Raw genomic sequence first — 25,590 nt, 5'->3', positions numbered from 1 at the left:
AGGTTTGCCGCCTGTGCCATCTGCTCTGTACGCCGGTGAGCTAGCTAGCTGACGTAAGTGGCGTGCTGGCCGGCCGGCCGGCCTCAAGTTGCGCAACGTCTGCCCGGTGGGTGGGTCGCAGGGTCACGCAACATGGCCCCCGTGCGGTTGCACGCTCGATCGCATCGCATCGCATGTGGGGGAGAGGTCGCTCGAGCCCGCGGGCACGGCGCGGAGGAGCAGCATCAGGGGATGGGGCGCGGACGCGAACAAGAACTGCAGTCGCACCACCACGGTCGAGTGACGAGTCGCTGTCGTGGCCGGTGAGCCACGCGTGTTCCCGCGGCCGCGGCGGCGTTCGTGAACTGATAGGCTGGAAAGATACTATCTTTGTATCTGCTGACGGCTGACCTGCCGGTACTTTCGTACATGGGCTCGTTGCTTCGGACCTTTCGCAGTTCTCGTAGGAATCGGGGCTCCGACGAATCATGAGAAATGCGCTGTGAATGTCCTGGGACTGTTATCCTCGATGGAAAAAAGAGCGGACCAGTTGTAATGTAACGGCGTGTGAATCACAATGATGAGACGTTGCCGAGCACGAGTTTCCCATCTGAACACGGCTGCTGCACGAGGTTAATAAGGACAGTGACAGTGAAGTACTCTGCCAAAGTGCTACAATCAATTCCCAAGCCATAGCTCCTACCAAGTTGCGAAACGTCCTAATCCACCACCCCAATTCTGCAAGTGGAGCCCTGATCACTCCAGGTCTCTGTCAAAGCATCGTGCGATATTCACAGCCGGCGCGCCTCATCGATCGCATAGTCTCGCAGAAGAAAAGTGGATACAAGAAGGTAGACTCATTTTTCTTTTCAAAGAAGAAGAAGAAGAAGAAGATAGACTGTACTACAGTGCTGCCTCTGTCGCTCTCGGAGAGACTGTTTGGAGTTCACTTCAAAGGGGAACGGGTCAACAAAAGCAGCGGGTTTCAGGCACTTCCCGCTGAATATAATCCACCCTGCGACTGCGAGGATGACGAGAGGCCCCGTCCCCTCGCCGGCGGCTCCCCTACGGCACCGACCCGGCGCGCGCGCGGAAGTCAATGCCGTTCGTGGAGTTCGGCGGACAGCTGACCGGCCGTCCCAGTCAGCTGCGCGAGATCGGCGAGGTGGTCGCGCAGGCCGTCGGCCAGCAGCACCAGAAGCTCCCTGCAGTCTGTAGCGCAATCATTCCGTCAGTCACTTGACACTAACAATCTCGTGGCTACCTGATGAAGTAACTTTTGCCATCAGATTGCCGATGGCATCGGGCAGAGATGGCATGCCGATCGACGTGACAGAAAGGGAGAGACAGCAGCGCGTCACCTGGGATCTTGCTGAAGTTGTGCAGCGACACGGCGGCGAGGACCCGGTGCCGCGCCGGCCGGGCGGGGGCCAGGCACTGCTTCAGCCGCGGGACGAGCGCCGAGAACGCGGCGAGGGACGTGCCCGCGTCCGCGGCGTCGCCGTCGAGCGACGCCGCGAGCGAGCGGCTCAGCCACCCCGCCGTCGTCAGGCACGCGCCCACCAGGTCGGCGTCGGGGGAGCCCAGGCACCTGGACAGCGCCTCGAGGAACGGCCTCCTGACCCCGCTGCTGCCGAGGAGCGCCGCCGTCACGTACCTCGGCCAGGCCTCGTTTCCAGCTGCTTCCTTGTCCTGGTCGCACATGCACAATTGCACATGCACGGCAGAAGGAAATTCAGAAACGGTTCGTCCTCGTGTCAGTGTGGCCGTGTGCCGTTCTGTTCTGGTGTGGCGTACCTGTACAACAGCATCGGAATTGATAGGGCCGGCACGTGAGGCGTCCACAAACCCCGCTTGTTTCAGCATCCAGTCCTCTGCGAGAAGGTGGCCTGAGAAGGAGAAATGCCCTGCCAACAGCAGCAGAGCTTTCCTAGTGCCCGCCACGGCATTGTCATCGGACATGCAGCATCTAAGAGACTGTGTGATGATCTTGGCGGCTTCTTCTCTGTAATTGCTGTCTTTGTTTGCCTGTACCTGCCAGACATTTCAGTACTCGCTTTGTCATAGTAGTTGAATTTGCAAAAATAGAATGCTTGCAAAGTACTATTCTACAGAAAAAAAATTCAGGTGATATCTGAAGCTAGCAAACGAAGTGCAGGTGACCAGGTGAGTAACATCTCATATTTTCATGGATGAGGAAATGCGATAGAATGAAATGTACGGCAACAAGAGACGCACGATTAAAGCTCCATACCAATGCTTCCAAGTGCAACAGGAGAACAGCAACTGGGGCTTGTTCTCGGACCGGCAAGCTCCGGAGATGCTCCAGTAGCACATCCATTGTCTGCACGACCGACTCTGTTCCCAATCCACGCAGGAGCAGTTCGAACATCTCCCTTCTGTGGAAATTAGAACGTTGAGAATTGTGATCTAGGATGGCAGAACATACGTACACAGAAAATGTTTTTGTCACATCTTGAACAGGAAACTGCACCTTCTCAAGCAGATCAGTTCAGTGAGCAGACACACTGCAGTTCCCCTTGCTGAAAGCACTTCGTTATGGAGAAGACGGAGAACGCTCGAGCCATCGATCTTTATAGCCACGTAATTCCTGCAGCTGCCTTCAGCACTGATGCAAAACAGCAGGTGCTCGGCTACACGCTGCTGCTCATCCCCTCCTCCTTCCTGAAACCTGTGCAGGAGAAAGTCGATACCACCGATCTCCATGAGGTGCCTTGCCTTGTCAAGCTTTTCAGACATGTCGCCGGCTGAATCGAAGACCTTGTCTATAACCGTTACAGTCAGCTTCTCTTCAGGTCCAGTGCTTCCGGAGACGAGATTCTTGCAGCGTTCAGACTTCCAGCTATCGATCAAGCGTCTGAGCACACGGTTCGTGTCTGGAATCGACGAGCTCAGGAGCTCTTGGCCTGTAACCGGGCACATCCTGAAGCCTCTGTCTAGCCACTGCACTATAGCGTGACGCTCGAACGTCTGGCCCGTCTCGATCGTAACGGGATTCCTGAAGATCTGCCGCGTCAGTGGACAAAGGAAATCGCTGGGAACGGTGGCGAAAACGGAGAAAGGGTTGCCATCTGTGTCATTCTGGAGTAGCCCTTCACTGAGAAACTTACACGAAATGGCAGGGTTCAGTATGCTATTCATGGAAATTTTGTAAAATGCTGAGAGTGTGAGTGAATTTGTTCGTACCAGAACTCGAGCGTTAGAAGGTCGATGGCTGAGATGTCAGAGATCGGACGATAACTTGTCGACGCATCTGATTCCTTGATCGGTTCATCTTCAACCTAATATTGAAAACTTGTCAGAAACTTCGGCTATCTCATTGGGCAAAAATTCAGAGAAATTTGCTAACCTGTGGTTCAGAGGTTTGTTTGACTATGTTGTTAGGCGTAAGCACGTTTTCTTCAACCTGCAGCGCGGGAGGGTAGCTTGTTGCTTCGCCGGCCTCGCACTCATGGAACACGCTCTCTGCATGTGCCGCCATGGCGTGCACCCTGTCTTCCTCCTCGATTTCCTCGGATTTTTGCATTGCGCCATCGTACACAAACTTGACCGGACTCGAACCCCCGGAGCTAAACACGACGTCCGAGCTGATGTCATACGACGTCGACGCCGAGCACCTCGGCGCGCTGGCATGAACGGTGCTGGGAGGAGCAGGGACATCCGGGAGAGCCATGGCGTCCGTGCGCCCCAGCAGCCAGTCCCTGTAGTAGCACGCGAGCACGCGCGTGCCGTCGTCCACCACGTCCACGAACGTCTTCTCCACCTCCTTCGCCCTCTCGTCCGAGCTCGCCGCGGCGGACTCGCGGTCGCGCCACGTCCGCAGGTGCGAGAGGCCCGAGCGGAAGAGCCTGTCCCAGAGCGCGGGGAGCAGGAGCGTGCGCGCCTCGCGCGGCGCCAGGCAGAAGGCCTCCAGGGCGTGCACCGCGGCGGAGTGGTCCCGCCTCTGGAGCTTGGAGACGGCGGACATGTAGAGGTGCGCGCACGCGGCGAGGCGCGGGTACGGGACGCCCGATGCGGTCACCGCGTCCGCGTCCCCGGCGTCGAGCGACGCCACCTCGTGGAGCTTGAGGGACGCGCGCTTCAGGTCGCGCGGGTCGAGGCCCTCCCTGGCGGCCCGCTCGACGGTCTGCCCGTGCACGCGGAGGTCCAGCACGGCGCGGTGGTTGGAGTCGCCGAGGCACGAGGCGCACCCTGCGCGCAGCGAGGCGCGGAACGCCTCGTCCTTGACGAACCGCTTCATGCCCCCCGCGGCCAGGGAGATGAGCGCGGTGAGCGCGGACTCATCGAGCGCTGGCACCGCGGCCGCAGAGGCGGACACAGAACTCCTCCTGTCTCCAGCGCCGCCGCCGTCGCTGGCACCCTTGTTGCTGTAGCTCCTCACGCTCGTCTGCGACGCCGACGACCTCCGCGTGGCGGTCGCGGCCCGCCGCTCGTCACCGTAAGCGTCCCTCCCGGTGCCGTCGGGATCACCGTTCATCTCCCTCAGGCGGCTGCGGGTGAGCACGTCGGACTGCGACCGCGCGGTCTTGCCCGGGCGCCGCTGCTGCAGCGGCATGCTCGAGGCTCTCGAGGCCGCCGGCGCGGAGCCTTCGGGCGGCCTGCGACGGTTCTTGAAGCCGTCAGCGACGAGCAGGTCGCGGAGCAAGGACGACGGCGGCGGCGCCATTATTGGTGGGAACGAATGGGAGGACGCGATCGAAACGACAAGGAGGTGGTGGCTCCGCTACGCCGAGCAGTGGCAGCGCAGCGGAAGCATCCTTCGGTCGGTGTTGGCATGGTACGTGACAGGGGCGACGTGGTGAAATGCGCGGAGGGGACGACGGGGAAACGGTCTCGCGGGACAGGGCGTGCCAAATGGGGCTTTTGGCGGGCAGCGCCGCGCTCCGGCTCCTCCGGCCGGCAGAGCTTTGCAATTTTCTGCTCCGGCTGCCGCGGAGCACATGCTGTTGGTGGTGCTGAGTTTCTCTGACCGTATCAATGGTTGCTCCGTCAAAGCGTTGGTGCGTGAGTGCGTCAGGGGCCGTCAGCCCGTCACATCTCGGATGAAATTACGATCACAGTCCCTGTCCCAAGGGCGTTTTACAGAGATCATGATGCAGTTGGTTCACACTTCGCGGTCGAGAGGCGACAGTAAATTAGTGACGTGTTCTGGTCTGGAAGGTATCTTGCAGAGGGTGGAGGAGCTGATACTGGGGATTTTAGAGGTTGGATAATGTCTGCGGAATCGTCCAGAGCAGTGATGGCAAAGATCCAAAAGTGATAAGATCTAATCCAGAATCAAGGTTGCAGGTTTGGACTATCGAGTTTGCCAAACTGCGACAGCGCCAAAATTGGTTAACCTTTGTTTACTGCAACAACAGTCACGCTCAGCGTCATGCTCACGTACAACAAGAACAAGAAGCGGGGAATTGCACCTTCTGCATTCTGGAACAATCGGCAGCAACCCGTACAATTTTTTTCTCTCTCTACTGCTCAACTAGGATTTGTATATTGACACGTCGATTTGACTTACATACATAAAATTTAAAAAAAACTTCATTTTGAAAGGAATGGGAATGTGCATAAAAACCTTGACATCGTATTGGCAGAAGTAGCAGTCCATGACATCTGCAGAAGTAGTATAGTAACCGAGGCAGAATTCGGCCATGAGGCGGACTGTTGTGCTGCCGTGCCGGATGCCTTGCCCGGCGCCTTCGCCAGTTCACCGCCATCATCAGCACAACGGGGGCGTGGGAATTTGCTTCCCGTTCGCCGTTCGGTGGCCGGCGGCTGCCCGGCGCGGCCGCGCGGGTGCTGAACTGCTGATCAGCCCAGCCAGGGAGTGCCAGCCGCGAGGCTTCAGCTTCGTTCGAGTACTAAGCTACTTGTGGGCTATATATGGGCCGGACCGCGGTCGAGTCAGCGTTGGTGCAAACGGTGTTGCGCCGCGGATTGTTTTTGTTGGGTTGGGTCGTTCGTTCATTCTCGTTACGGGCTTTTAGTCCATGTGCATGCGGGCCGTGCGAGGAACGGAAAAGGATTAAACCCGATCTGGCTTCTTATTGACTGGACCTGATCTGCATTGTACAGATTTTTTTTTAAAAAAAACATCGCACCAAACTCTTGTTCTCAGCAATGCGTAGTAAATGATTAGTTGAAATATTATTACAATAATAATTATTATCCTGATTTAGAACTGTTATTCTAATTAATAAAAAAGCATTATAATATTTAAGCATTTCCATGTGACTGGCATCTATATTATTTTTTTAACTTCAAAACTATGCTCTAATTTATGGTCGTAGTATCTCTTTAATTTTCTATGTTTGTTATTCTATTTGAAATGCTTTTGAAAATGGTTTTGTGCCCAATGTTATTCGGTAGTCCGGCTAATCACGATTAGTCATCCTAGCCGGTACTAAGGCGACTAGGTAAAACCCCAATTAGTTAGACTTATCGTCCGATTAATTGCGACTAATCAGACGATCAGGATCTTATCGGTGTCATGGTGACTATGTTCGATTAAACGATCGTATAACATTGTTTGTGCTAGAATGACACGTAGATTCCACGTGAACAAAAAATATAGCGACCGGATTCAAGTTGAGAAGGTAAAGTAATCAGTTTCGACAGCATTAATGTCTGAATATTACAGTGTGTTAGTGGGAGGTAAATAGAACTTGTTCTTCATGGATGGAGTACTCCATCGGTACGCGCAGCTAGGCTCCACTGAAGCGAATCAAGTGATTACTGGTTAGCAAGAGAGTGCCTTTCATGTCATCTACCGACTGCCATCCCTTTACTTTACTCCTCCAGTGCTCTCTGCCGACCTAATAAACGATCCTAGCTTATCCGCTTCCTCTCCAGTCTCGACGCATCCCCTGCCGATCGTCCAGCACCTCTTGTCTGTTGACGCATGATTTGCAGAGGCGGCCTCCGCCGAAACAACGCACGTCACGCGAAAAGCCTCTCGATCCCTTTCCACTTTCGAATCCCACCGCCCAGCAGCAGTAACCCTACGGACTCGCACATCACTGATCGCACTTACTGAAAGAAAAAACTGTAGATCGATTTGGAGCTCCACCCTTATCAGGTTCAGGTTTCACCGTCATCAATTGCTGCAGTGCATGCAGCTCTCCGTCGTCAGCCGATCGACAGGGAAAAGGCGAGCGGCCCTCACCTAAAAGAGGGCGCAGGGCACGGCTCGCTCGCCTGCACGGCCTCCACCGATCTGGGGACCGGAACAAGTCAAGCTTGGGTGGCTGCCAGGGTGGGGTGTTGACCTAACCTAACCTAACCAATCGATCGCGCCAGCAAATGGCCAAATCGATCCGTGCTCTGATCTGAACTCCGATGGCGTCGCCACGGCGAGCCCTCGATGCCCCCGGCTCTGCCGCCGCATACAAGTGGCGCGCACCTACAGGTGAGCGCTCACGCCCCGGTTCGGTCTCAGCGATCGCATTCCCAGCATGAAATTCATTCAGCCTAGTGGCTGAGAGAGCCAAAGAAGCTCAGGTCCTGCTCACCACATATAGTGCGATCGCTTGTACTAATGGGTGATGTAAACATCGGCGTTAAAGGCGACGGATGAGCTCCGGCCGGCATGCGATCGGCGAGAAAGCAGGCCGGGAGCGAGCGCATCGTGTCACAGGTTCCCAGTGACGCGAACTGTTCGTCTCATCATCTTTCAGCTTTTTTTCCCCTCCTGCGCTTTTTCATCTGTAAAGCGAGGATATGCTATCCATCGCCTACGCGCGCTTATCGTGATGCACCCTTTTATTAATGTCACAGCAGTTCGTTCTTGGTCCGAATATAGTTACTCTATATATAAATCCACTTGTTTATCTGCTGCTGATGCCTGCAGCTGCACTGTCCAGAAGACTGAAGACCTTTGCTTTCTCTTCACCTCTGGTTCCAGGAGAGTGGGACGCTTGGGTCGGCTAGCCCGGGGTGTTGCTGTTGGCCAAGCTTTTTCTCCTGATGAGCCTTTTTGGAGCTGTAATCGATTGCTTTACCCTGCCTGCAGCTGTGCAGGAGTGAATCACCTGACCCTTCCTCGGCGATCCTTCAAAGGATCTTCATTTTCCAATGGATAAAAAGGGTCATGGTTCCTTTTTCCCAGAGAGACGGAGACCTCTGTCTGTGATAAGGCCTTCGGCGTTGCATTTCAGAGAAGCTGGAAGGCTCGTTTCAACCAAAGAAAAAAAAAATAAGGGAGGGGGGGAAGAAAAGATAAGCGGGGTCAAAGGCTCCTGAGCCAATCGCGATCAGGGCCGCGCTTTTCTTGCTTTTTCATCTCCCTTTTTGCACTCTTTTAAATCGATCAGAGGATTGTCTTGTCCACAAATACATGCAAACCCAGGGTGGTTTCCGCTAACGCTTGTATAAAATCGGTACGGGCCCCCACTACTGGACACTCAGGGGAGCGTACGAGTGCCGCCTGCCCGCCTCGCTTCCCTTCCGCCGCTTCAAGAGCTCACCCGCCTCCCTCCAGCCTCGCGAATCGCGATCCGAAATCCGACCACCACCGGTCCCGAAGGCGTCTCGCACGGAGCCCTAGATCTCAGCGGCCTCGCTTTGGGATGCCCGGGGAATCCGGCGGTGCTTCCTGCTGCGAGGCGGCGCCTCCTGGGAGTTTCGCGGTGACTGCTCCCGTGCAGATCATGCTTGTTGATTGAGGATTTGAGGTGCGAGAAGAGGAGATGATTTGTGGCATCTACCTCACTATTTCCTCGGCATTGTTGTACTATGTACCTAAAGGTCTCATCCTTCGCTGTTTTTTCAGGTGGAATTGGGTGATGCTCGGTGTGCAGTAGGAGCGCAACTCTCGAGTTGGGCGGGGAGCGGGCGGAATTACAGGGGCGAGTTCAGGAGGGAGATGAAGGATGTGGCCGTGGCTGGAGAGGATTGCGTCCGCGTGCTGGGACCGGGTCCGGAGGTACGCGCTTACGAGGAAGGATGAGGATGAGGACGACGGCGACGGCGCCGGCGCGGACGAGCTGCTGTGGTCGCGGGACCTCGCGCGGCACGCGGCGGGCGAGTTCTCCTTCGCCGTCGTGCAGGCGAACGACGTGCTGGAGGACCACAGCCAGGTCGAGACGGGCGCCGCCGCCACCTTCGTCGGCGTCTACGACGGCCACGGGGGTGCCGAGGCGTCCCGCTTCATCTCCAACCACCTTTCTGCGCACATCGTCCGTACGTCGCCCCTCTCCGTCTCCCACATGAACCCAGCCAGTTTTACTCTCTTGGGCTCCGTGAAATGCTCCTCGCTAGAATTTAGATTGGTGGTTTGGTTCGATTTGATAGTCTTGGAATATTAGCGTTGAATTGTTGGGGGTCGGCTAGATTGATGCCTTTGTTCGTAGTTATTTTTAAGAGCTGCATGTCAGCATGTGCAATCTCATTGATATTAACTGTATATATTTATTTATTTATTTTAAAGAATCTTGATGTAGGTGTCGATAGTGGGATGACCATTTTATCCATGGGGCCGCGTCTTGGTGACTTGCTTTGCCTATCTAACGTTGTAGTATCATCATGGAATTAGTTGCGAATGAAATGGGCTCTAGCTATTGTTTCATTCGGTCTGTCACTGTGATTGCAAACCGGGGCCTTGTACTTTCCTGGTTGTTTACAGCTTCATTTGTCAAATTAAGGGAAAAAGTGTTCCCATTCATCTGTTCAATTCCATGCTTGTGTCATGGCTGAGAGTTCACTTGTGTCAATAATTGTTTAGTTCTGAGATTACTACATCGCACATAACCCACTTGCTGTTGGCTGTTGCTATCAGTATCAAGTACCTTTCAGAAAACCCACTTGTTCTGTTTTGGGTTGGAAGAAAATATTCTTAACGCGTTATTAACTTACAGGTCTTGCACAAGAACATGGAACAATGTCTGAGGATGTCGTTCGAAATGCCTTTTCTGCTACAGAGGAAGGCTTCTTGTCGCTAGTGCGCAGGACACATTTGATAAAACCTGCTATGGCTACTATTGGATCTTGCTGTCTGGTTGGTATCATATGGAGAGGGACACTTTACCTGGCCAATCTTGGTGATTCTCGGGCAGTCGTTGGTTGTTCGAATGGACAAAACAAGATTGTTGCTGAGCAGTTAACAAGAGACCACAATGCTGGCATGGAAGAGATAAGGCAGGAGCTTAGGTCTCTTCATCCTGATGATTCGCAAATAGTTGTTCTTAAGAATGGTGTTTGGCGCATCAAAGGCATTATACAGGTAGGCAACATTTTCAGTGTGTCGTCGTATCAATGATGCTTGTTGGTATGCTGGATAAATACTTTGGGTACATTCATCAGGAGATTAGTAAATAGGATTACTAAAAGTGGCAACCAAAATGTGATCAATATGTTGAGAATTGTAGTATGATGCCATCTGAGACTCGATCATTTTGCTGAGAACTTGTTGAATTTTTGTTTCTCTATGATCCACTCTCTTAGGTTTCAAGGTCACATTTTATTTATTTCTGATCTGCTCTCTTAGGTTTCAAGGTCTATAGGTGATGCATACTTGAAGAAGCGAGAATTCGCTCTTGATCCGTCCACGGCTCGTTTCCACCTCTCTGAACCTCTCCGTCGGCCTGTTCTGACGTCAGAGCCATCTATCTGTTCAAGAGTTCTTAGTTCACAAGACAGGTTTTTGATCTTTGCATCAGATGGATTATGGGAGCACATCTCGAACCAGGAAGCCGTCGAAATGGTCCACAATAGTCCACGAGAAGTATGTCTTCTTCTTCTCTCCTTTTGGGCTTGAACATGCAAATCTTCTTTATTTTTGTTCTTTTGGCGATAATATTGCTTTTTTTGTGGCAATGTTGAAATCTATTTTCCTTATTTCTGCAGGGTATTGCAAGGAGATTAGTACAAGCAGCTCTAAAAGAAGCTGCCAGTAAGAGGGAAATGAGGTACGGTGATATTAAGAAGCTCGATAGAGGAGTCCGCCGCTACTTCCACGATGACATCACGGTCGTAGTCGTCTTCATCGATCATGAGCAGCTGCGGCAGGAGGATTCAGCCTCCGTTCCCGAACTCTCAGTTCGTGGGTTTGTTGATGCTGGAGGCCCCTCCAGCTTTTCAGGGCTGAATGGCATTACTTGACACGGTAAAACCTTGTGTTGTCTTAAATGCCTGTCGTTTTGATGTAATATTAGTTTCAGACCGGTATTCTGTAGCTTTATTATTCTGTTCATGCATAGTTGCTACCACTTTGCATATATATAACTTTTGGCCACACCGGAATCGCGTTTCATTCTGGCGATGTCTGGCTGCACTATTTCTCATTTTCCCCTACCCCTCCTGAAGAATAAGATGCAGATGAATAAAAATATATGCTAGTAGCAACTCTTTTCATGATATTTATCAGCTGAGGTTGGCACTTGATGAATTTACATGGGAGGTGAAACCTGAACAGGATGCAGGAGTGTGTTCTTGCTATTTGCTAGCAAGTTGTTTTGTCACTAAGATAAATCCTAGCGTCCACTAGTCTTCAGATTCCCTTGCACCACTCATCAGCTGGTTGATGGTTGCTGCCCCTTTTGTTATCGCGCCCCGTTGGTAAGCACTTGGTGACATGATTTTTGGTATCCTGGCTGTACTACGCTGATGGAGAGTAGTACCAGCTCGGTCTTCGTTTGCTGCTGACCGTGCGACCCCCGGTATCGGCATGCCAAGATATGGGATCAGCTTCCAACCTTACCTTGTTGCCCGTGCTCGACCTGCTGGTTGCTCTGGACTCTGGAGCCTGGGCCGTTCCATTCCAGGGAAGATGTGGTTCGGTGTTTACGAGGGACGGAACCGAACCGATCTCCTGTAATCCCCACGCCTCTTCCGTCCCGCGCAAGACGGCAAAGAGCCTCCCGAACGCTGCCGCCGGCGTCTTCAGCTGCAGAGGGACGTGGGGGCAGAGGCAGAGCAGAGCAACGCCGGCGTCCGATCTAAACCGCATCGCGCGGCTCGGCCACTATGGTTCACCTTCTTGTAGTATTCTTCCCTCTTCCGGATCTGGTCCGCTGTCCCGGAGCTGTTGAAGTTGATCGCCAAGTTGTCGTCCGCCATACGCGCACTCAGGTTGAGGCCCTGCATGGTGGCGTTCAGCATGGACGCGGTGTTGCTGGCGAACAAGCTCGACCGCGCGCCGATAAGCGCCGACATCTGCTGGTACTGCTGCAGCAGCGCCGCCGTCTCGCCGGCCTCGCGTTCCGCCCGCACCTTGGGCATGTCGACCTCGCGTACACACCCTTGGCCAGCGCGTCCGGCACGACGCAGCCGACGTGGCCTTCGAAGTCGGCGCACGCCGAGCACCGGTAGAACCACTGCTCCGGGATGATCCCCTGCTCGCACACGGTGCAGATGACGACCACGCCCTTCCCGCCGCCCCTGTGCGGGTTGTCGTAGGCGAGGCTGAGCGGGTGCCGGTGCGCGCGCGCGGCGACCGCGTCCGCCGGCAGCGCGGCGCACGGGAGGTGCAGGTCGAAGTGGCAGTGGTGGCAGTGGAGCACGAACTCGTGCCCCCCCGTGCGGCAGGCGCTGCACTGGAAGAAGCCGGAGCCGTACGCCGGCGCGAGGCGGAGGGCGAGCGGGTGCTCGGGGTGCGCCGGGTGCAGGGCGTACCCGCACGGCGCGCGCCGGTAGGCCGACCTGGCGCAGTCGAGGCCGCAGGCGTGGCAACGCGGCGGCGGGGCGCCGGCGGGGATGTCGGCGAGGTGAAGGTCGTGGAGGTGGCTGATGTGGGCCAAGGTGTAGCCGTCCTGGCTCATGGTCTCCATGATCTCTAGGTGTCTCTTGGTTGTGCTACGCGAGCTGGAGGCTTGACGATCGGTCCGTCTGTGCAAATGCTGAGGCGTCGGAGTTCGTCGTGGGCTCCTATTGACCTTGGCAGCTCTGGTCAGCTGCCATCCAAGTAGCCATGTGATGCTGATTCAATTGGGGCAGGGGGCTTATCTCAGTCTCTTCAAGTCGAGGCAGACGGAGGCGGCGGTACAGCCGGCGCAGCGGCTTGCTGCGAGATTGCGAGGATTCAGTTGTGATGAAACATGAACCGGAAGACTGGATGTCCACTGGACCGCTAGGAATAATTTGAGAGCTTTGTCGAGAGGACCAACCGTCGTCTCACTGAACAAGCAGAGTAAGCAGGCCTCTCGGAGTAAAACGATATTGTTTGCACGGCCCAGCCCACACTGAACAGTGCACTTAGGTTCGTTCCAGCTCCACAATTGACTGATCGATGGCCTTTATGCTGCTGTTTTGCTCAAGCCTCGGCCCTCGGGTAACCTATTGTATGACTGCTGACTACACTCGTTTGGCCATTCCTGCCGGTCAGCAGATGCGTATCTAGCCCGATTTGCCAAGAACACCAAACAGAATCTAGTGCACGCATGTGCCGATGATGGAAACAACGGGCCGGGTGCTCCTCCGAGCTTTTTATCAGCAGCCGCCAAGCTAATAAAGCTGGCGTCGTTTCTTCCCAACCACTAGTTGTTTGCAGGCCCTAAGCCAACGGCATCTGAGCGCCGGTTCCACGTATCCCGAGAGGTGGCGTACATTGCAAATCAAGGCGAGATTGGTTAACTTCTTTGCTTAGTTTTGTTCCACCAGCTCCCAGATCAGTGCTTGCTCTGAGAAATTATATTGCTCTGTGTGTCCCATGAACTGAACTGGCTGGTTAGGTCTTGCACGCATCGCAGTGCTGATCCGTCAACCTTGGGCAAAGAAAGCACAAGATAACAACCAGGGCAGATTCATCCAACCATGCGCGATTAGGGAGGCATCAGTCTCCATCTGAAACCTAAAGCCGGCAGATTTTTTTCCCCTGAATTATCCACGGTACACGGTTTAGCTATCCACGCTCGCGCCGGGTGCAGCGGAATATCCACACGTCGGTTTCTAAACACGTACCCCCAGGATTTTAATTTGCCGGTGGTATAAATCCGAGTCCTGGTCAGTCTGGTCCAAAGATTTCAGCGAGATCCATCTGCCGCCGCGAGCATGTGGCACCACCCGACGGCACGGCAAAGCCATGGAAGTCAGAGCAACGGCGACGCCCCCGACACCAACGGGCAACACCTGGACTGGACCCGCCGTGGGCCGTGGCACCACGCGGCACGCCCCTCGCTGGCTTGCTGCCTCGGTGCCTCTGCGAGGAACCCAAGCGCCAACCACTGAACCGATGTCGCTGGCAGGTGGGGCTCCCGCAACCACAGGTCACGTCCCCGCAACACTTTTTTCCTGTGCTCAGTGGAGGGAGGAGGAAACAACGGGGTGACTCTGACTGCGAGCGAGAGCAGAAGAACGTGTGGACGAGGGCTCCCGAGCGACCTGTAACGCCAGCCCGTTGGGCATGTGGCCACGGATCGCCGGGCCGTTGCTCTCAGCGATGCAAAATGGCCTCTCTTCTGTGCTTATCCAGTGCACGGAGGCACGTGTCGGTCGTTGAGCCGGCAGAGCCGGTGTTTGGGCTCGGGGGTTTTGGGTCGACAGGTGGAGGTGGATCTGACGTGTCAAAAAGCGCAGCGGCGGTGGGCCACGCGACGGCGCCAGGAGCCCGGCCGGTCCCCCCCCTGCGCTTTTTCCTTCAATCCATCGGAGCAGGCGACTCGACGCCTCGACGGGACGAGAGAGCCCCGCGCGTCGTGGAGAGCAGCGACCCCAGTTTTAGAAGCCAAGCGAGCCACGTTTCGTCGCGGATAGGATCAGGATTCGGATCAGTCGTCGGAGGAGAACTCCAAGGCCCCGGATATGTCCCGAGATATTTCGGCAGGAGCGCGAGGCCGCGGCTCCGAGATACCGTTAGCGCATTCTCGGCGGGTTAGGCTCTGCTAAGCCGCTTCACGCGTGCAAGCCTGCTGGTATTTGAAGAGCACGCCGGAAGCTGCAGAGAATCTGGGCAAGTGCGGCCTCGGCTTTCGCCGAGGGTTCAACGGCCTAACCTAATACCCTCTCGACGCGGCGGCGACATACCCGCAGAGCCAGCGCAGCTGCACACCAAAGGCGACGGCGGGAGAGCAGGAGCGGTGGCCGGGCCGGCCGGCCGGGTGGATGGATAGGAAGGAACACCTCCCTGTCGTGCAGCCCCACGACAGCGCATGGTTTTACTCGCGCCCGGACCCAAGACAGGAGCGTAATTGAGGCGGGGCGGGGCGGGGCGGGGCGTGGCGTGGCGAGCAGCTGGCGCCCGGCGGCCCGAGGCAGCAACCTCGGAACGCAGCGACGGCCACAAGAAATCGAGCCGCCGCCGCCGCAGCCAGGGAGGACGGATAGATAGATTATTATTCAGCTCAGGAGATGGGACGGGGAAAAAGCGCGCGCGGAAAAGGGTCCGGCGGGGGAAAAATCCCGTCCGACGTGGCGCCCCGGCCGCTGCCCTTTTTCTCGCCCCCACTCGCTGGCCTTCCGGTCTCCATTTCGTGCCTACCGCCTCCTCATCTCCTCTCGTCTCGTCTCCTCTCCCCACCCCTGCTTCCGCCCTCCGCCCCCTGCGAGATCGGCAGCTCTTGGAAGGGTGTTCAGGTGTCGGTGGTGTGGCCTTGGCGCACGCTCTCGCCTTCTGCTGCTGCTTCGCTGGCGCTCAGGGTGAAGAGCCGGTGAGCCGAGTTTCCGTCAGATTCGGTGGTTGTGCTGATTCAGAAATCCGGCGATGGCTCGTTTTCAGGTAACTAATCTTGCTTTTTTTTTTCATTCGTGATCAATCTTCATCGTTTCGGGGAGTTTGGACTAGAGTCTGCATATATGCTCCCCAATAGAAACGGTGCGTTGATCACTTGACGCTGTGCTGAGGAAATCCCAAATTCATCTCTGTTTCTGAAGGAAATCAAGGTGAGGAACGACCAAAGGCCTGCTGCTGATCGCGTCGACCATGGAGACTTCATCGACCATCTTCTGAAGAAAACTCTGAATTCCGGTGCGACGGACGACTTGCCAGAAGGAGCGCGAGCCCCTAAGGTACGGCGCAGCACCTAAGACTCTCTTGCAATCTGCAGAGCGGCATGGTTACCGAAAATTGCAAATCTAATGAAATTAGAGATGTTTCCTGTAACCAAGGTCACACTTTTGGCACTTGCCGTTTAGGCACGCAAGCCATACACGATATCCAAGCAGCGGGAGAAATGGACAGAGGACGAGCACAAGCTATTCTTGGAAGCCCTTCAGCAACATGGCCGTGCCTGGCGTCATATACAAGGTCAGTAGCTTTGCGCTTATCACCTTCGGTATGGCCATGTACAAGCTTTGTTATCAGAAGAACTTCAGAACTAAACTGATATCTTGTACAATTTGCAGAGCACATAGGCAGCAAGACTGCCGTGCAAATCAGGAGCCACGCTCAGAAGTTCTTCTCCAAGGTCTTATAGCCTTTTGCATAGAAAAAAACCCCGATCAAATCCCCTCTGCCTGAAAATTCCATGGATTGTGTTGCTTGCAAGGTGATGTAAGTCGCTCAATCATGGAGAGCAGATGCTATCCATGCTGTGTCGTCGAATCCATGTTTCTGATTGCCTTTTCTATTTTGCTCTGCAGGTCATCCGAGAATCATCTGGGGATAGCAACAGCATAGCTGCTCCACCACAAATTCATATTCCTCCGCCACGGCCAAAGAGGAAGCCAGCGCACCCATACCCGCGCAAGCTGGGTAATTCACTCTGCAAGGATGCCTCTACAATCAAACAGCTTGAGAAGCCCCAGTTGAAGATACAGTTGCTGTGTGAGCAGGAGAATTGCTCTCCAAAATCTGTGTTGACCACAGCACAGATAGGCTCCGAGACCATGGCAACTGAAGGTAGTGGATCACCAGCTTCCTCGGTTTACATGGAGGAGAAATGCCTCACACCAAGCACATCTGTTGGGGAAGTAGCACTTTCCAAGGTACTGTGCATTCTTACAGCCATAATAATCCTTGCGAAGCATATGTTCTTTCATTCTGAAGGATATTACGTATCCAATTAAAGTGCATAATTCTTCACTGTATATACCACCACAATAGCGGTTCCTGGCACCATTTTACAATAATTCTGGGTAACATGGAACTGAAAATTTACATTATTTGAGAACAGCATCTAATTGCACAATTGGTAACATCTGAATTCTAACAAACACCTTAAATATGATTCAGGATTCCACCACTTCCAATGGTGCGGCATGTGGAATACCTGAAGGTCCAGTTCTTAGGCTATTTGGCAAGAGGGTTGTGGTAAATAATTTGCATCAGCAGCCAAACTCCAATACTGGAAACCTACAACATGCAGCAGACATGGAACTGGACGCTTCAGCTGAGACACCAACTAGTGGAACTGGAAAGTTCTCTTCCCATGGTGCAGAAGAAGCGAAGACATGGAGCCCGTGGCTGACTGGTACACAGCAGTTTATATACTATCTTCCTCAAGGGGAGGTTCTTTCTGTGCATTCTGCTTGCCAATTTCTCAGCTACAGTAATGGAAGCATATCTTATGGAGTGTTGAGTCCACAGACAGTTGCCTCAAATAAGCAGCAACACCAGCCATCTCAAGCTGCAGACTGCAAGTTCACAAGGGCAGAAGGATCGTGGGCAGAATCGATCACAACCTCCTGCAGTGTGCCTGAAACAACAACACAGAATTCAGATTCTATAGAATCTACTCAAGTAAACAACGACGATGACGATGAAGTGATACCTGTTCCAGGTTCAAGAAAATGTTTAAGCACAGTTCCAACCTACCTTCGAGGTTTTGTGCCATACAAGAAGTGCACAGCACAAAGCAAGATGCTGCAGTCACAGGCTCCTGGCGAGGAGGCAGATGGAGATATGACAAGGCTGTGCCTGTAAATTTTTCATATGACTAGTACAGTACCGTAGTACTGATGTTTTGCAGGAAGACCGTTCTGCTCTTGCTTATGAGAGGCAGATTGAAACAGGTGAAGTAGCCTTCCACAAATGGAGGTGACTATGGTCCTCTCTGCCCATGTATAGTTCAAGACTGATGTTTCCATTTTCCTCTTTGCGTGTTTGTACCCCCACAATGGTGGAGGTTCAGAGGTCAACGGTTTACAGTTTTGATGCAGTTAGTAATGTAATAGGTATAGGAGACGGTATTGTATGGCGTACGAGTGTAAATTACTAATGCTGTTTGTGGAACAATGACATTATGGCATGGCAGCTAAAACAACTGAATGTTGCTGAGGTTTTTTCAGTTACTCTATTGACGTATGAACTTCAAGTCAGCGCGTCTCATCAGGACTTGCTGGAATCAACAATCAAGTTTCTGGACATCGTCCAGTGACTCACAAATCATACTACTATGGAGTATCGGTGCCTTAAAAAAAATCATAATACTATGGAGCTTTGGTGGTCGCCATGCTACAGCAATCTGCAATGGATTGAAATTTGCGCACACAGGTTCATGTAATTTGGAAAGCCTTGCCAGGTTTGTCTCCCGAGCGTCAAGGAAACTGGATGACACTTCGCTTGGCACCTGGGCACGATCCCTCAGAGGCTGAGAGTCCAGGCCTTCGTTTAGCAACCTCGACAAAGATCACTCTGCCATCCAGGAACTGCAGAGGATACGGTGAATTTGCATATGCCAATAGATGAGCTGCAAGCGGACTAATCGTCTGGCAGACACACAATGATCTGAACCTTTTTTTTCCTACCTTCCCGTGCATTCCTTCGATGGCGCTCTTGGCTTCCTCCTCGTCGGCGTAAGACACGAACGCGAAACCTCTCGGCCGCTTTGCTACTCTATCCATCACGAGATGAACTGCAGCAGCAAATGAGAATCATCAAATCTGAAACATCGTGAGGCGAAAAGGGTTGCAGTTTAGTGTTTGTGATGACCGCGTCACTCGGTTAATCACCTTCTGTAAGCTGACCGAATTTCTCCAACGCGCTCCGGAGGCTCTGCTCGGTTGTACGGAACGATATACCTGCTCGAGGAATAAAGCGAGGAACAGATACTTTAAGATTTGTGCTGAAGAACACGAACACTGTTCGATTCTATTCCTCGTTGTTGCTCTCTGGGATTCCGGCATTCACAGGCGTGGAGAACCGGAATTGTTTGGGAAACGGAAGCCCTAACATTCACGGCATCGGACTGAGAAATCAGGAGATGAGGTGCCTACCGCGGACGTACAACCTGGTGGCGGCGCCATGGGAGGCAGTCGGCGGCTGGAGGCAGGCAGAGGCGGTGGACGGGCGCTGCTGGTTGCGGACCCCACAGGAGAGGGCGGCCGGACTACGCGTGCGCGAGGCGGAGGGGTATGCCGCGGCAGTGAAGCTGAAGCTTCTGGAAGCAACGACGGCGGGGGCGATAGAAGCAGCGCTCGCCATTGTCGGTGGTGGGGGACTCGAAGGATTAGGCTATCCCCTATTCGAACCGAGGGCTTGAATTGTTTTGGGTTGGATGCTTTCTTAGTCAGAACTGGAACCCTGACAACCAACCATATCCTTGTATCTCAAACTTACCTTCAAAGATGTTAGGACAAATTATCAAATTCTACTTTCTGCAAGGAATTCACAACTGATACAGATTCATATCAGGACTGAATGACTGATCAACAGCAACTGAATCAGGAACAGAATCCCAGCCCACGTCTGCCTCAAACCTATCTATACATGGGTATCTACAGTAAGTTATACTGCCAACGATAAAGAAGCAAATGCTAATCAGTTGTCTGGTTTTCTCATGTCATTTAATCAATTCCTTGTGATGTGCCTTCTTAGTAAATGGTACTCCTATTGGTGGTTAATCTTGTAGTTGTACACTCGACTGTCACAGCTAACTGATGCTGAGTTTGTTCAGTGCCGTAATTTGCATACACCTTGCTCTTGTTCTGTTCCCACCACTGCTGAGCTTCCTTCTCGCCAAAATGTTTGCGACTGCACAACCAAGAATAGATTACTGCAAAGTAAAAGGTGCATGCCAGAAGTAACAAGAACCAGTAAGGCGTCCGAGGATAAGGATTCACCTGAATCTCACTCGTCTTATGTCTTTCTTTCCACCAGGTGATACAGCAAATGTAACATACACCCCACGCTCGATTTGCTCAATCACACCATTGGACATGACGGGGGCAACAGGGGCATCCGCTTCTGTGATATATCCGTTTATGCCAAATGTTCTCGTACCATTCTGATGACTGCATGGTCCATCAACAGGCACGTCAGGATTTGAAGGTGGTGCATATTCCTCATCTCCTAGGCTGCTGGTCTGGTGATGATTCTGGGTGTTTTTGAGTTGAATGAATTTCTCAGTGGGAAACTTTTCACTGGCATAATGTTGCAAATCTGCTCTTAATGGTTGTCCCTGGTTAATATCAGATGTCATTTTGGGGTCCTCGGGTTGCTGACCAACCACAAGTTTCTCTGACATGGCCTTACACTGCGCAATTTACAACAGGAAGACATGCCGATCAAGGCAAAGTGATGCGTCACACCTTTTTTGTTACTGAAAGAATTTATTGGCAAATACTATGGAATGAGATATGTGACACAATCATACCTGGTCAGTTAGAACCTTTATGATGTCTTTGGCAGCTTTGCATTTTGCAGCCTCATCCCTAACAATTAGCCATGTCTCATCAAGTTTTTGTTTGTACAATTGAACCTGAAGACTTCTTTGCTGGTATTTCTCCGCAAGAAGTGTCACCTGTTTAAAAAGCAACAAGAGTATCACTCTATTCAGTTATCAAAGGACAGGTATTTTTCCTATCAGTGATTTATCAATTACCTGTGAACGAAGCTGCTTTACTTCTTCCATGAGTAAGGTTTCTGTGCTTGTCAGCCCTTTCCTCTGACCATCAGTAGACTGTTGCAAAGAGCTGCCACACTTCAGCACAGCAGGGCCATGCATTCTTTGGGATATAGAGCTACCACATGTATGTTGATACCGAAAACTGTCTTGTTTAGATAAAAATTGAGCCGGGCACTGAACTTGCCCCCATCTCCTAGATTTTGCTTGAACCGGAGTGGCAGGGACCTCGTTTCTCTGATTGGGACTGTGAACTAAACCCACCTTTTCTACAGGTAGGTTCACATCCTTGAATATACGTGACAACTTAGGTGTGTATGCCCTTAGAATTTCAGTTCTAGACATCTCTCCATTGGTGGTCTTTAGTTCTGACTTTATGTTACCAGAATCCATAACTTTCAGTAGCTGACCGAAACACACGTCACACACACGATACCGTCTGCTCTTGTCTGGTGCAAGGGCGGCGTTGGTAACCTTGTTACTACTGCACGAATTGCAGAACATGGAACCACAATGGTAGCAGTTATGCTTCTTTCTAGTGAAACCAAAAGACATCTTGCAACCACTGCATACAGAGAGGTCCTTTCTTGAGATTGCCTTGTGCAAACAGATTGCGGCAGTGTAATTGTAACCACAAGATATGCTTTCGACATGTCTGCCTTCCAATGCCTCTACTAATGTTGGGGAGCTCCTACTAAGATAGTCACCCAAACCAAGCTGTCCTTCCTTGCCTTTGCCCCATGTAAACACTTTCCCATTTGTAGTTAGTACTGCTACGTGGGAAGAACCTGATGATATGTTTCTGACAAACTCGGACTTAAGAAGTCCTTCAACAATACAAACAGATTTACCATCTGCTTGGGAATTTCCTAATTGGCCATGCATGGAACTGCCAATGGTAAAGACCACACCAGTAAGAGAAAGCACAACAGTGAGTGCCATCCCGCAGGACACCTGAATAAAATCATAGTCTGCGAGTGAATCAACGCAAGTTGGTACAAGCTTCATCTTTTTGTCAGCATGACCCAGCTTCCCCCGATCTGCATCACCCCATGTGAACAGCTTGCTGCTTGGCATATTGCTCTTGAAATCGCTGGTTACTTCCACAATGGCAGCTGTGTGCCATGGCCCACATGCCACACATTTTACTTTTAAGCCTTTCAAAGACTCTACTTCTTTTGGCCAAGCAATTCCTTGTGTATCTCCATGACCAAGAACACCAAATGTTCCATCCCCGTATGTGTATAACTGACCGGACGATGTTACAATAGCTGTGTGCCATGGACCACAAGCAATCTTCGCAACAGATATGCCATCCAAGGGACTGAACAATTTATGTGGAAACCATTGGTTCCCTGCATAGCAGTCATTCAATAAACCCATATGAGTCCTTTCACCCCATTCGAAAAGTTCACCAGAAACTGTTACTGCACAAGTGTGCTTTGATCCATATGCCACAGCCTTCACATGTAAAGAGGCAAGAGATTCAACAAGTTCGGGTCTGGAGACTTTGATATTTACTTGATGTCCAATTCTACCACTGCCGTCATTGCCCCAGGAGTAGACCTCCCCTTGCTTAGTAATTATTGCCACCTGAGTCTCCCCGCAAGCAATGCTTTGTACATCAAGCATGTTGGTTGAGTCCACTAACCTTGGAAGGGATTTTGACATATCATCACAGTCTAACATACTTCCAAGAACATCACCCCAGAAAAAAATATCCTTCAAAGAATCGAGCCTTAATGCTGAACGGGGTCCTTCAAAGGTTTTCAGTTTAGGTGTTTGGGCAATTTTATGGTCCTTTTCTTTGTTACCAACCATAATATTTTTCAAACCATGTATATCTGGATTTGGCACCTTGCGTGTAAGCTTTTCCAGGTAGGTATCTATGTCAGATAATGTTCGCTGTCTTGGGTAAAACAATGCTTCTGAATAATCAACACTACCCCCTGAAAAAATTCCCTGTGTCTTGGAGTTCCTGTGTGATGGATGTACCTTAATATGAAATGCAGTACAGGAATCATCAGATCCAAAATGAAGAGTTTAATTTAACCAAGAGCAGTAGGTGTTTAGAAACAGAATAACATGTCAGTAAGCCATGTCTACTTACACACAAACAAGGTTAAACCAACACTCATTGTTGGGTTCAAAGGCAAGTCAAATCATTTCAATGTGGATCACATTTAATACCCTTGCAGTTACAGCTAATAAGTGTGTGGTCTGTTGAGATGGATGTAGGTTGGAACAACCTAAGAATGTTGTGTTTGTTGATTGGCCTTAGAATGTAAAATTCAGATAGGTAACCAAATACAGTTAAATACCCTGTAGTGTGCCACAAGAAGCTCCTTCCCAATGCCCAAATAAAAGCAGGCATTGCTATATGCAGTACCAAAGAAAAATGCCAAAGCGTGCTATATACCATATTACCATGATGCCATTTAGATGCTATGATGTGACTTCTGGAACTAACCTGTATGTGCCTGGGTGTGCTATGCACACTTGGTAGCCTACTTTTAAGCTGAATATAGCTGCGAGGAGTATTTGTGCAACTTTCTATCTGTCTACTGCTTCTTGAACCAATTGACGAACATGGACTACACGGAGCTGGTAATAAAGCCCTCAAGCCCAGATACCAGTATTCAGCTTGATCTTTGTCGCTGCAGATCTGGTCATAGTTTTCAAAGAGATATGGTGCCCGTAAGGAAAAATGGACGGTACAAGCTTACTAAGCAAACTGACTTAAAATATAGCAATGCCAGTACCAAGTCAAGTGAGCGCTCTCCGTTTCTGTAAATAAGTGATAAGGACTGGGACTCCTTTTCTGGGCAACGCTGTCGCAGAAATTTTATCTGCAAGATTCTGAAGTCCTTAGAAATAGTTGTGGTATGCAATGAATAATGAAGACCATGGTTTTTCAGTAAAAAATGAACTGCGTACAGTCTTCTGTCCGAGAACCACAGCTGACACTGAGCTTAAGCTCAAGCGTTTTTCCCTCCCTTTTGAATACCAAACTAATGTTGTCTCATCCTGAAAAGAGAAGAAAATTATTTTCCCATGACTGAAAGGTGTATTTTAGTATAATAACACAAGTATAACATGATAAGCTGCCATTATAATACAATATGACGGACAGGAACTGACCAACACCTCATAGTTCTATTGCACCAAAATGTATAACTCTATCAGATCCAAGATGATGCCGTTTTGGGTGTAAACATGGTCACCAATATACACATTCAGCTACTATTTTCCAATCATATCTTAGTAAAAACCATGACATAAAAACTAGAGGCACTTCTGATCACCAAATCACCAATATGCTAACATCATTTGTCATGTGAGAAATCTAAATACTTGTATGACTATTAGTAATTACAGTTGAAAAGTTTGACTGCTCTAGAATGACAACTTGGAATGGCGGTAGTAACTTGTATGACATTTCAGCAAGTGGAACTGCATAAGTCTAGGGAATATGCAGGGTTCAAAATAATATATTATTCGTTACCCAATCAGTTCGAACCTCATACCCCTATACCAGTCTCTCTGTGGCAGGGCATGTAAGCAGTTCCTATTTCCCAAAGTGCACGAGGAATAAACATCTACTTCGACAGTTATAGCTGGATAAACTGCAGTAAAAGAATATTGATATGGGCAGGGCACGAGGAATAAACATCTACTTCGACAGTTATAGCTGGATAAACTGCAGTAAAAGAATATTGATATGGGCAGGTAAAAATCCATTGTCATCATATAATCTTTTAGTTGTCATGACGGCCCTATAATTTCAGAATTATCGCCCCCAGGTATAAAAACTCGCCTTCGTGCACTAGGAGTCATGTGTTGAGGAAAAAAAAAAGGAATCATGATCAGCAAGGTCGTATCCGCGTACCGCAGGTACTCCTTTGTTTTGTTATATTTTGTTTTCGATAAAAGCATAAGTCACTAAAATTTCTCACAGATGATAGCCTGAAGGCGCAGAATTTGGGTTTCCCTCTCTTGCCACATTTCAGCAGATGCGCGCCCTTCTTCAGAGCAACGATGGCCTGAATAAAGCAATGAATTGAAGCAGTCAGATGGCCAATCCGCCCAGGAGAAAAGGAAACCTGTTCAAGTACTAGAAGAGCTGTACACACAGGTTGCTGCATTTCATTCCCCTAATAACAATGCAGGATTGTAAAATCCTGAAAACTGTTAAGAAAATACGAGGCATTCCCCTAATCACAGAAATGGTGGTCTGAGCGAGAAAAAGGAAGGGAGAGAAATCCAAGGAATGGGCATCGCAGGTACTCTCAGAAGGCTAGAAATGGGCAAGAGGTGGGGGAAAAGAGAGAGATTCCGATGCTTCACCTGCTCGACGCCTCTGGTTGGCGTCCTCCCGTCGAAGCTCCCCGCCATTGCAGGCGGAATGGGGAAACAACCAGATGGTTGCAACCACGAACCACCTGGATCAGCTTCAAGAGCCCTTCTTGTTCGAGCCGAAAGCCAGGGCTGGAGTGAAGTGACCGAAAGGAAAAGGAAGAGAGATGGGAGGAAAAGTAGAGAGGTGTCTCTTGCAGCGGAGGGGGACTGAGGGAGAGCGGCTTCAAGCCCTGCAGCAGTTCAGGTTCAGGCCTCGGGGGCCAGGGACAGGGACCTGCAAAAGTGAACAGGTGGCCGTGTCACCTGTGCTCGGTTGAAGCGCGAGCAGTGACCCGGAGCAGGAGGCGCTCGCTGGCCGTTGGGGCCTCGGGGCTTTGGCTGCACATGAGCCAACGGAAAAGGGGAAGGCGACCGTGTTGTTCTTCCTCCTCCTCCGGGCTTGGCGCCGCAGCCCCATGCCCGCCGTCCCCCTCGCTTATTAATTCCTGTCTAGCTACCAAACAACCATACCCCTATGCCACTCACA

General features: G+C 51.4%; 6 protein-coding genes across 7 annotated transcripts; 2 read left to right on the top strand and 4 right to left on the bottom strand.

Moving 5' to 3' along the window:
- Positions 1 to 1,075: 1,075 nt before the first annotated feature.
- LOC112900822 (putative E3 ubiquitin-protein ligase LIN) lies at positions 1,076 to 4,555 on the bottom strand. The gene is made up of 7 exons (XM_025969615.1): positions 3,350 to 4,555; positions 3,187 to 3,281; positions 2,474 to 3,097; positions 2,234 to 2,378; positions 1,777 to 2,013; positions 1,341 to 1,671; positions 1,076 to 1,191 (listed from the first exon to the last, which is right to left on the bottom strand). The coding sequence occupies exons 1-7, from the start codon at positions 4,553 to 4,555 to the stop codon at positions 1,076 to 1,078; spliced, it is 2,754 nt and encodes a 917-aa protein (XP_025825400.1).
- Positions 4,505 to 11,348, top strand: LOC112900933 (probable protein phosphatase 2C 43). 2 transcript variants are annotated; one of them, XM_025969702.1, is made up of 5 exons: positions 4,505 to 4,664; positions 8,952 to 9,174; positions 9,849 to 10,213; positions 10,478 to 10,714; positions 10,837 to 11,348. In XM_025969702.1, the coding sequence occupies exons 1-5, from the start codon at positions 4,554 to 4,556 to the stop codon at positions 11,089 to 11,091; spliced, it is 1,191 nt and encodes a 396-aa protein (XP_025825487.1). In that variant the 5' UTR covers positions 4,505 to 4,553; the 3' UTR covers positions 11,092 to 11,348. The 2 variants fall into 2 exon arrangements, with proteins under 2 accessions (XP_025825487.1, XP_025825488.1); XM_025969703.1 differs by lacking the exon at positions 4,505 to 4,664 and adding an exon at positions 8,202 to 8,666 and having other exon boundaries at positions 8,765 to 9,174.
- On the bottom strand, positions 11,281 to 12,758 carry LOC112900821. The gene is made up of 3 exons (XM_025969614.1): positions 12,202 to 12,758; positions 11,965 to 12,103; positions 11,281 to 11,289 (listed from the first exon to the last, which is right to left on the bottom strand). Exons 1-3 carry the CDS (start codon positions 12,756 to 12,758, stop codon positions 11,281 to 11,283), a joined length of 705 nt encoding a protein of 234 aa, XP_025825399.1.
- Positions 12,759 to 15,137: 2,379 nt separating this feature from the next.
- Positions 15,138 to 18,144, top strand: LOC112899782. The gene is made up of 6 exons (XM_025968388.1): positions 15,138 to 15,640; positions 15,796 to 15,930; positions 16,057 to 16,168; positions 16,267 to 16,328; positions 16,504 to 16,848; positions 17,096 to 18,144. The coding sequence occupies exons 1-6, from the start codon at positions 15,626 to 15,628 to the stop codon at positions 17,783 to 17,785; spliced, it is 1,359 nt and encodes a 452-aa protein (XP_025824173.1). The 5' UTR covers positions 15,138 to 15,625; the 3' UTR covers positions 17,786 to 18,144.
- Positions 18,145 to 18,283: 139 nt separating this feature from the next.
- Positions 18,284 to 19,316, bottom strand: LOC112899783 (organelle RRM domain-containing protein 6, chloroplastic-like). Its single transcript, XM_025968389.1, has 4 exons — positions 19,078 to 19,316; positions 18,814 to 18,882; positions 18,610 to 18,716; positions 18,284 to 18,510 (listed from the first exon to the last, which is right to left on the bottom strand). Exons 1-4 carry the CDS (start codon positions 19,283 to 19,285, stop codon positions 18,400 to 18,402), a joined length of 495 nt encoding a protein of 164 aa, XP_025824174.1. The 5' UTR covers positions 19,286 to 19,316; the 3' UTR covers positions 18,284 to 18,399.
- Positions 19,317 to 19,431: 115 nt separating this feature from the next.
- LOC112899781 (PH, RCC1 and FYVE domains-containing protein 1-like) lies at positions 19,432 to 25,220 on the bottom strand. Its single transcript, XM_025968387.1, has 9 exons — positions 25,053 to 25,220; positions 24,662 to 24,748; positions 23,643 to 23,732; positions 23,468 to 23,554; positions 23,176 to 23,370; positions 20,685 to 22,700; positions 20,457 to 20,603; positions 19,924 to 20,336; positions 19,432 to 19,834 (listed from the first exon to the last, which is right to left on the bottom strand). Exons 1-9 carry the CDS (start codon positions 25,098 to 25,100, stop codon positions 19,675 to 19,677), a joined length of 3,243 nt encoding a protein of 1,080 aa, XP_025824172.1. The 5' UTR covers positions 25,101 to 25,220; the 3' UTR covers positions 19,432 to 19,674.
- Between the last annotated feature and the right edge of the window lie 370 nt (positions 25,221 to 25,590).

The sequence above is a fragment of the Panicum hallii genome, chromosome 7, assembly GCF_002211085.1.
Source record: "Panicum hallii strain FIL2 chromosome 7, PHallii_v3.1, whole genome shotgun sequence".
In the NCBI taxonomy this organism is placed as follows: domain Eukaryota; kingdom Viridiplantae; phylum Streptophyta; class Magnoliopsida; order Poales; family Poaceae; genus Panicum; species Panicum hallii.
Note: the sequence above shows the minus strand (reverse complement) of the source record. Positions and strands in the feature narration are given on the sequence as shown.

Bases quoted from the DNA above. Each gene is read 5' to 3' on its own strand.
- LOC112900933 (XM_025969702.1), top strand. From the start codon at position 4,554: ATGCTCGAGGCTCTCGAGGCCGCCGGCGCGGAGCCTTCGGGCGGCCTG. The intron at 10,214-10,477 runs GTAGGCAACATT...CTGCTCTCTTAG, and splicing joins GCATCAAAGGCATTATACAG to GTTTCAAGGTCTATAGGTGA. The intron at 10,715-10,836 runs GTATGTCTTCTT...TTATTTCTGCAG, and splicing joins TCCACAATAGTCCACGAGAA to GGTATTGCAAGGAGATTAGT.
- LOC112899783 (XM_025968389.1), bottom strand. From the start codon at position 19,285: ATGGCGAGCGCTGCTTCTATCGCCCCCGCCGTCGTTGCTTCCAGAAGC. The intron at 18,883-19,077 runs GTAGGCACCTCA...TTCCTCGAGCAG, and splicing joins CACCAGGTTGTACGTCCGCG to GTATATCGTTCCGTACAACC. The intron at 18,717-18,813 runs GTGATTAACCGA...TTGCTGCTGCAG, and splicing joins ATTCGGTCAGCTTACAGAAG to TTCATCTCGTGATGGATAGA.
- LOC112899782 (XM_025968388.1), top strand. The intron at 16,329-16,503 runs GTCTTATAGCCT...TTTGCTCTGCAG, and splicing joins CTCAGAAGTTCTTCTCCAAG to GTCATCCGAGAATCATCTGG. The intron at 16,849-17,095 runs GTACTGTGCATT...AATATGATTCAG, and splicing joins GGGAAGTAGCACTTTCCAAG to GATTCCACCACTTCCAATGG.
- LOC112900822 (XM_025969615.1), bottom strand. From the start codon at position 4,555: ATGCCGCTGCAGCAGCGGCGCCCGGGCAAGACCGCGCGGTCGCAGTCC. The intron at 1,672-1,776 runs GTACGCCACACC...ATGTGCGACCAG, and splicing joins ATTCCGATGCTGTTGTACAG to GACAAGGAAGCAGCTGGAAA. The intron at 1,192-1,340 runs GTGACGCGCTGC...ATTGCGCTACAG, and splicing joins CAACTTCAGCAAGATCCCAG to ACTGCAGGGAGCTTCTGGTG.
- LOC112900821 (XM_025969614.1), bottom strand. From the start codon at position 12,758: ATGGAGACCATGAGCCAGGACGGCTACACCTTGGCCCACATCAGCCAC. The intron at 12,104-12,201 runs GTGCGGGCGGAA...CTTGTTCGCCAG, and splicing joins GCGAGGTCGACATGCCCAAG to CAACACCGCGTCCATGCTGA.
- LOC112899781 (XM_025968387.1), bottom strand. From the start codon at position 25,100: ATGGCGGGGAGCTTCGACGGGAGGACGCCAACCAGAGGCGTCGAGCAG. The intron at 23,555-23,642 runs GTACGCAGTTCA...AGAATCTTGCAG, and splicing joins TGGTTCTCGGACAGAAGACT to ATAAAATTTCTGCGACAGCG. The intron at 19,835-19,923 runs GTGAATCCTTAT...TTGGTTGTGCAG, and splicing joins ATAAGACGAGTGAGATTCAG to TCGCAAACATTTTGGCGAGA.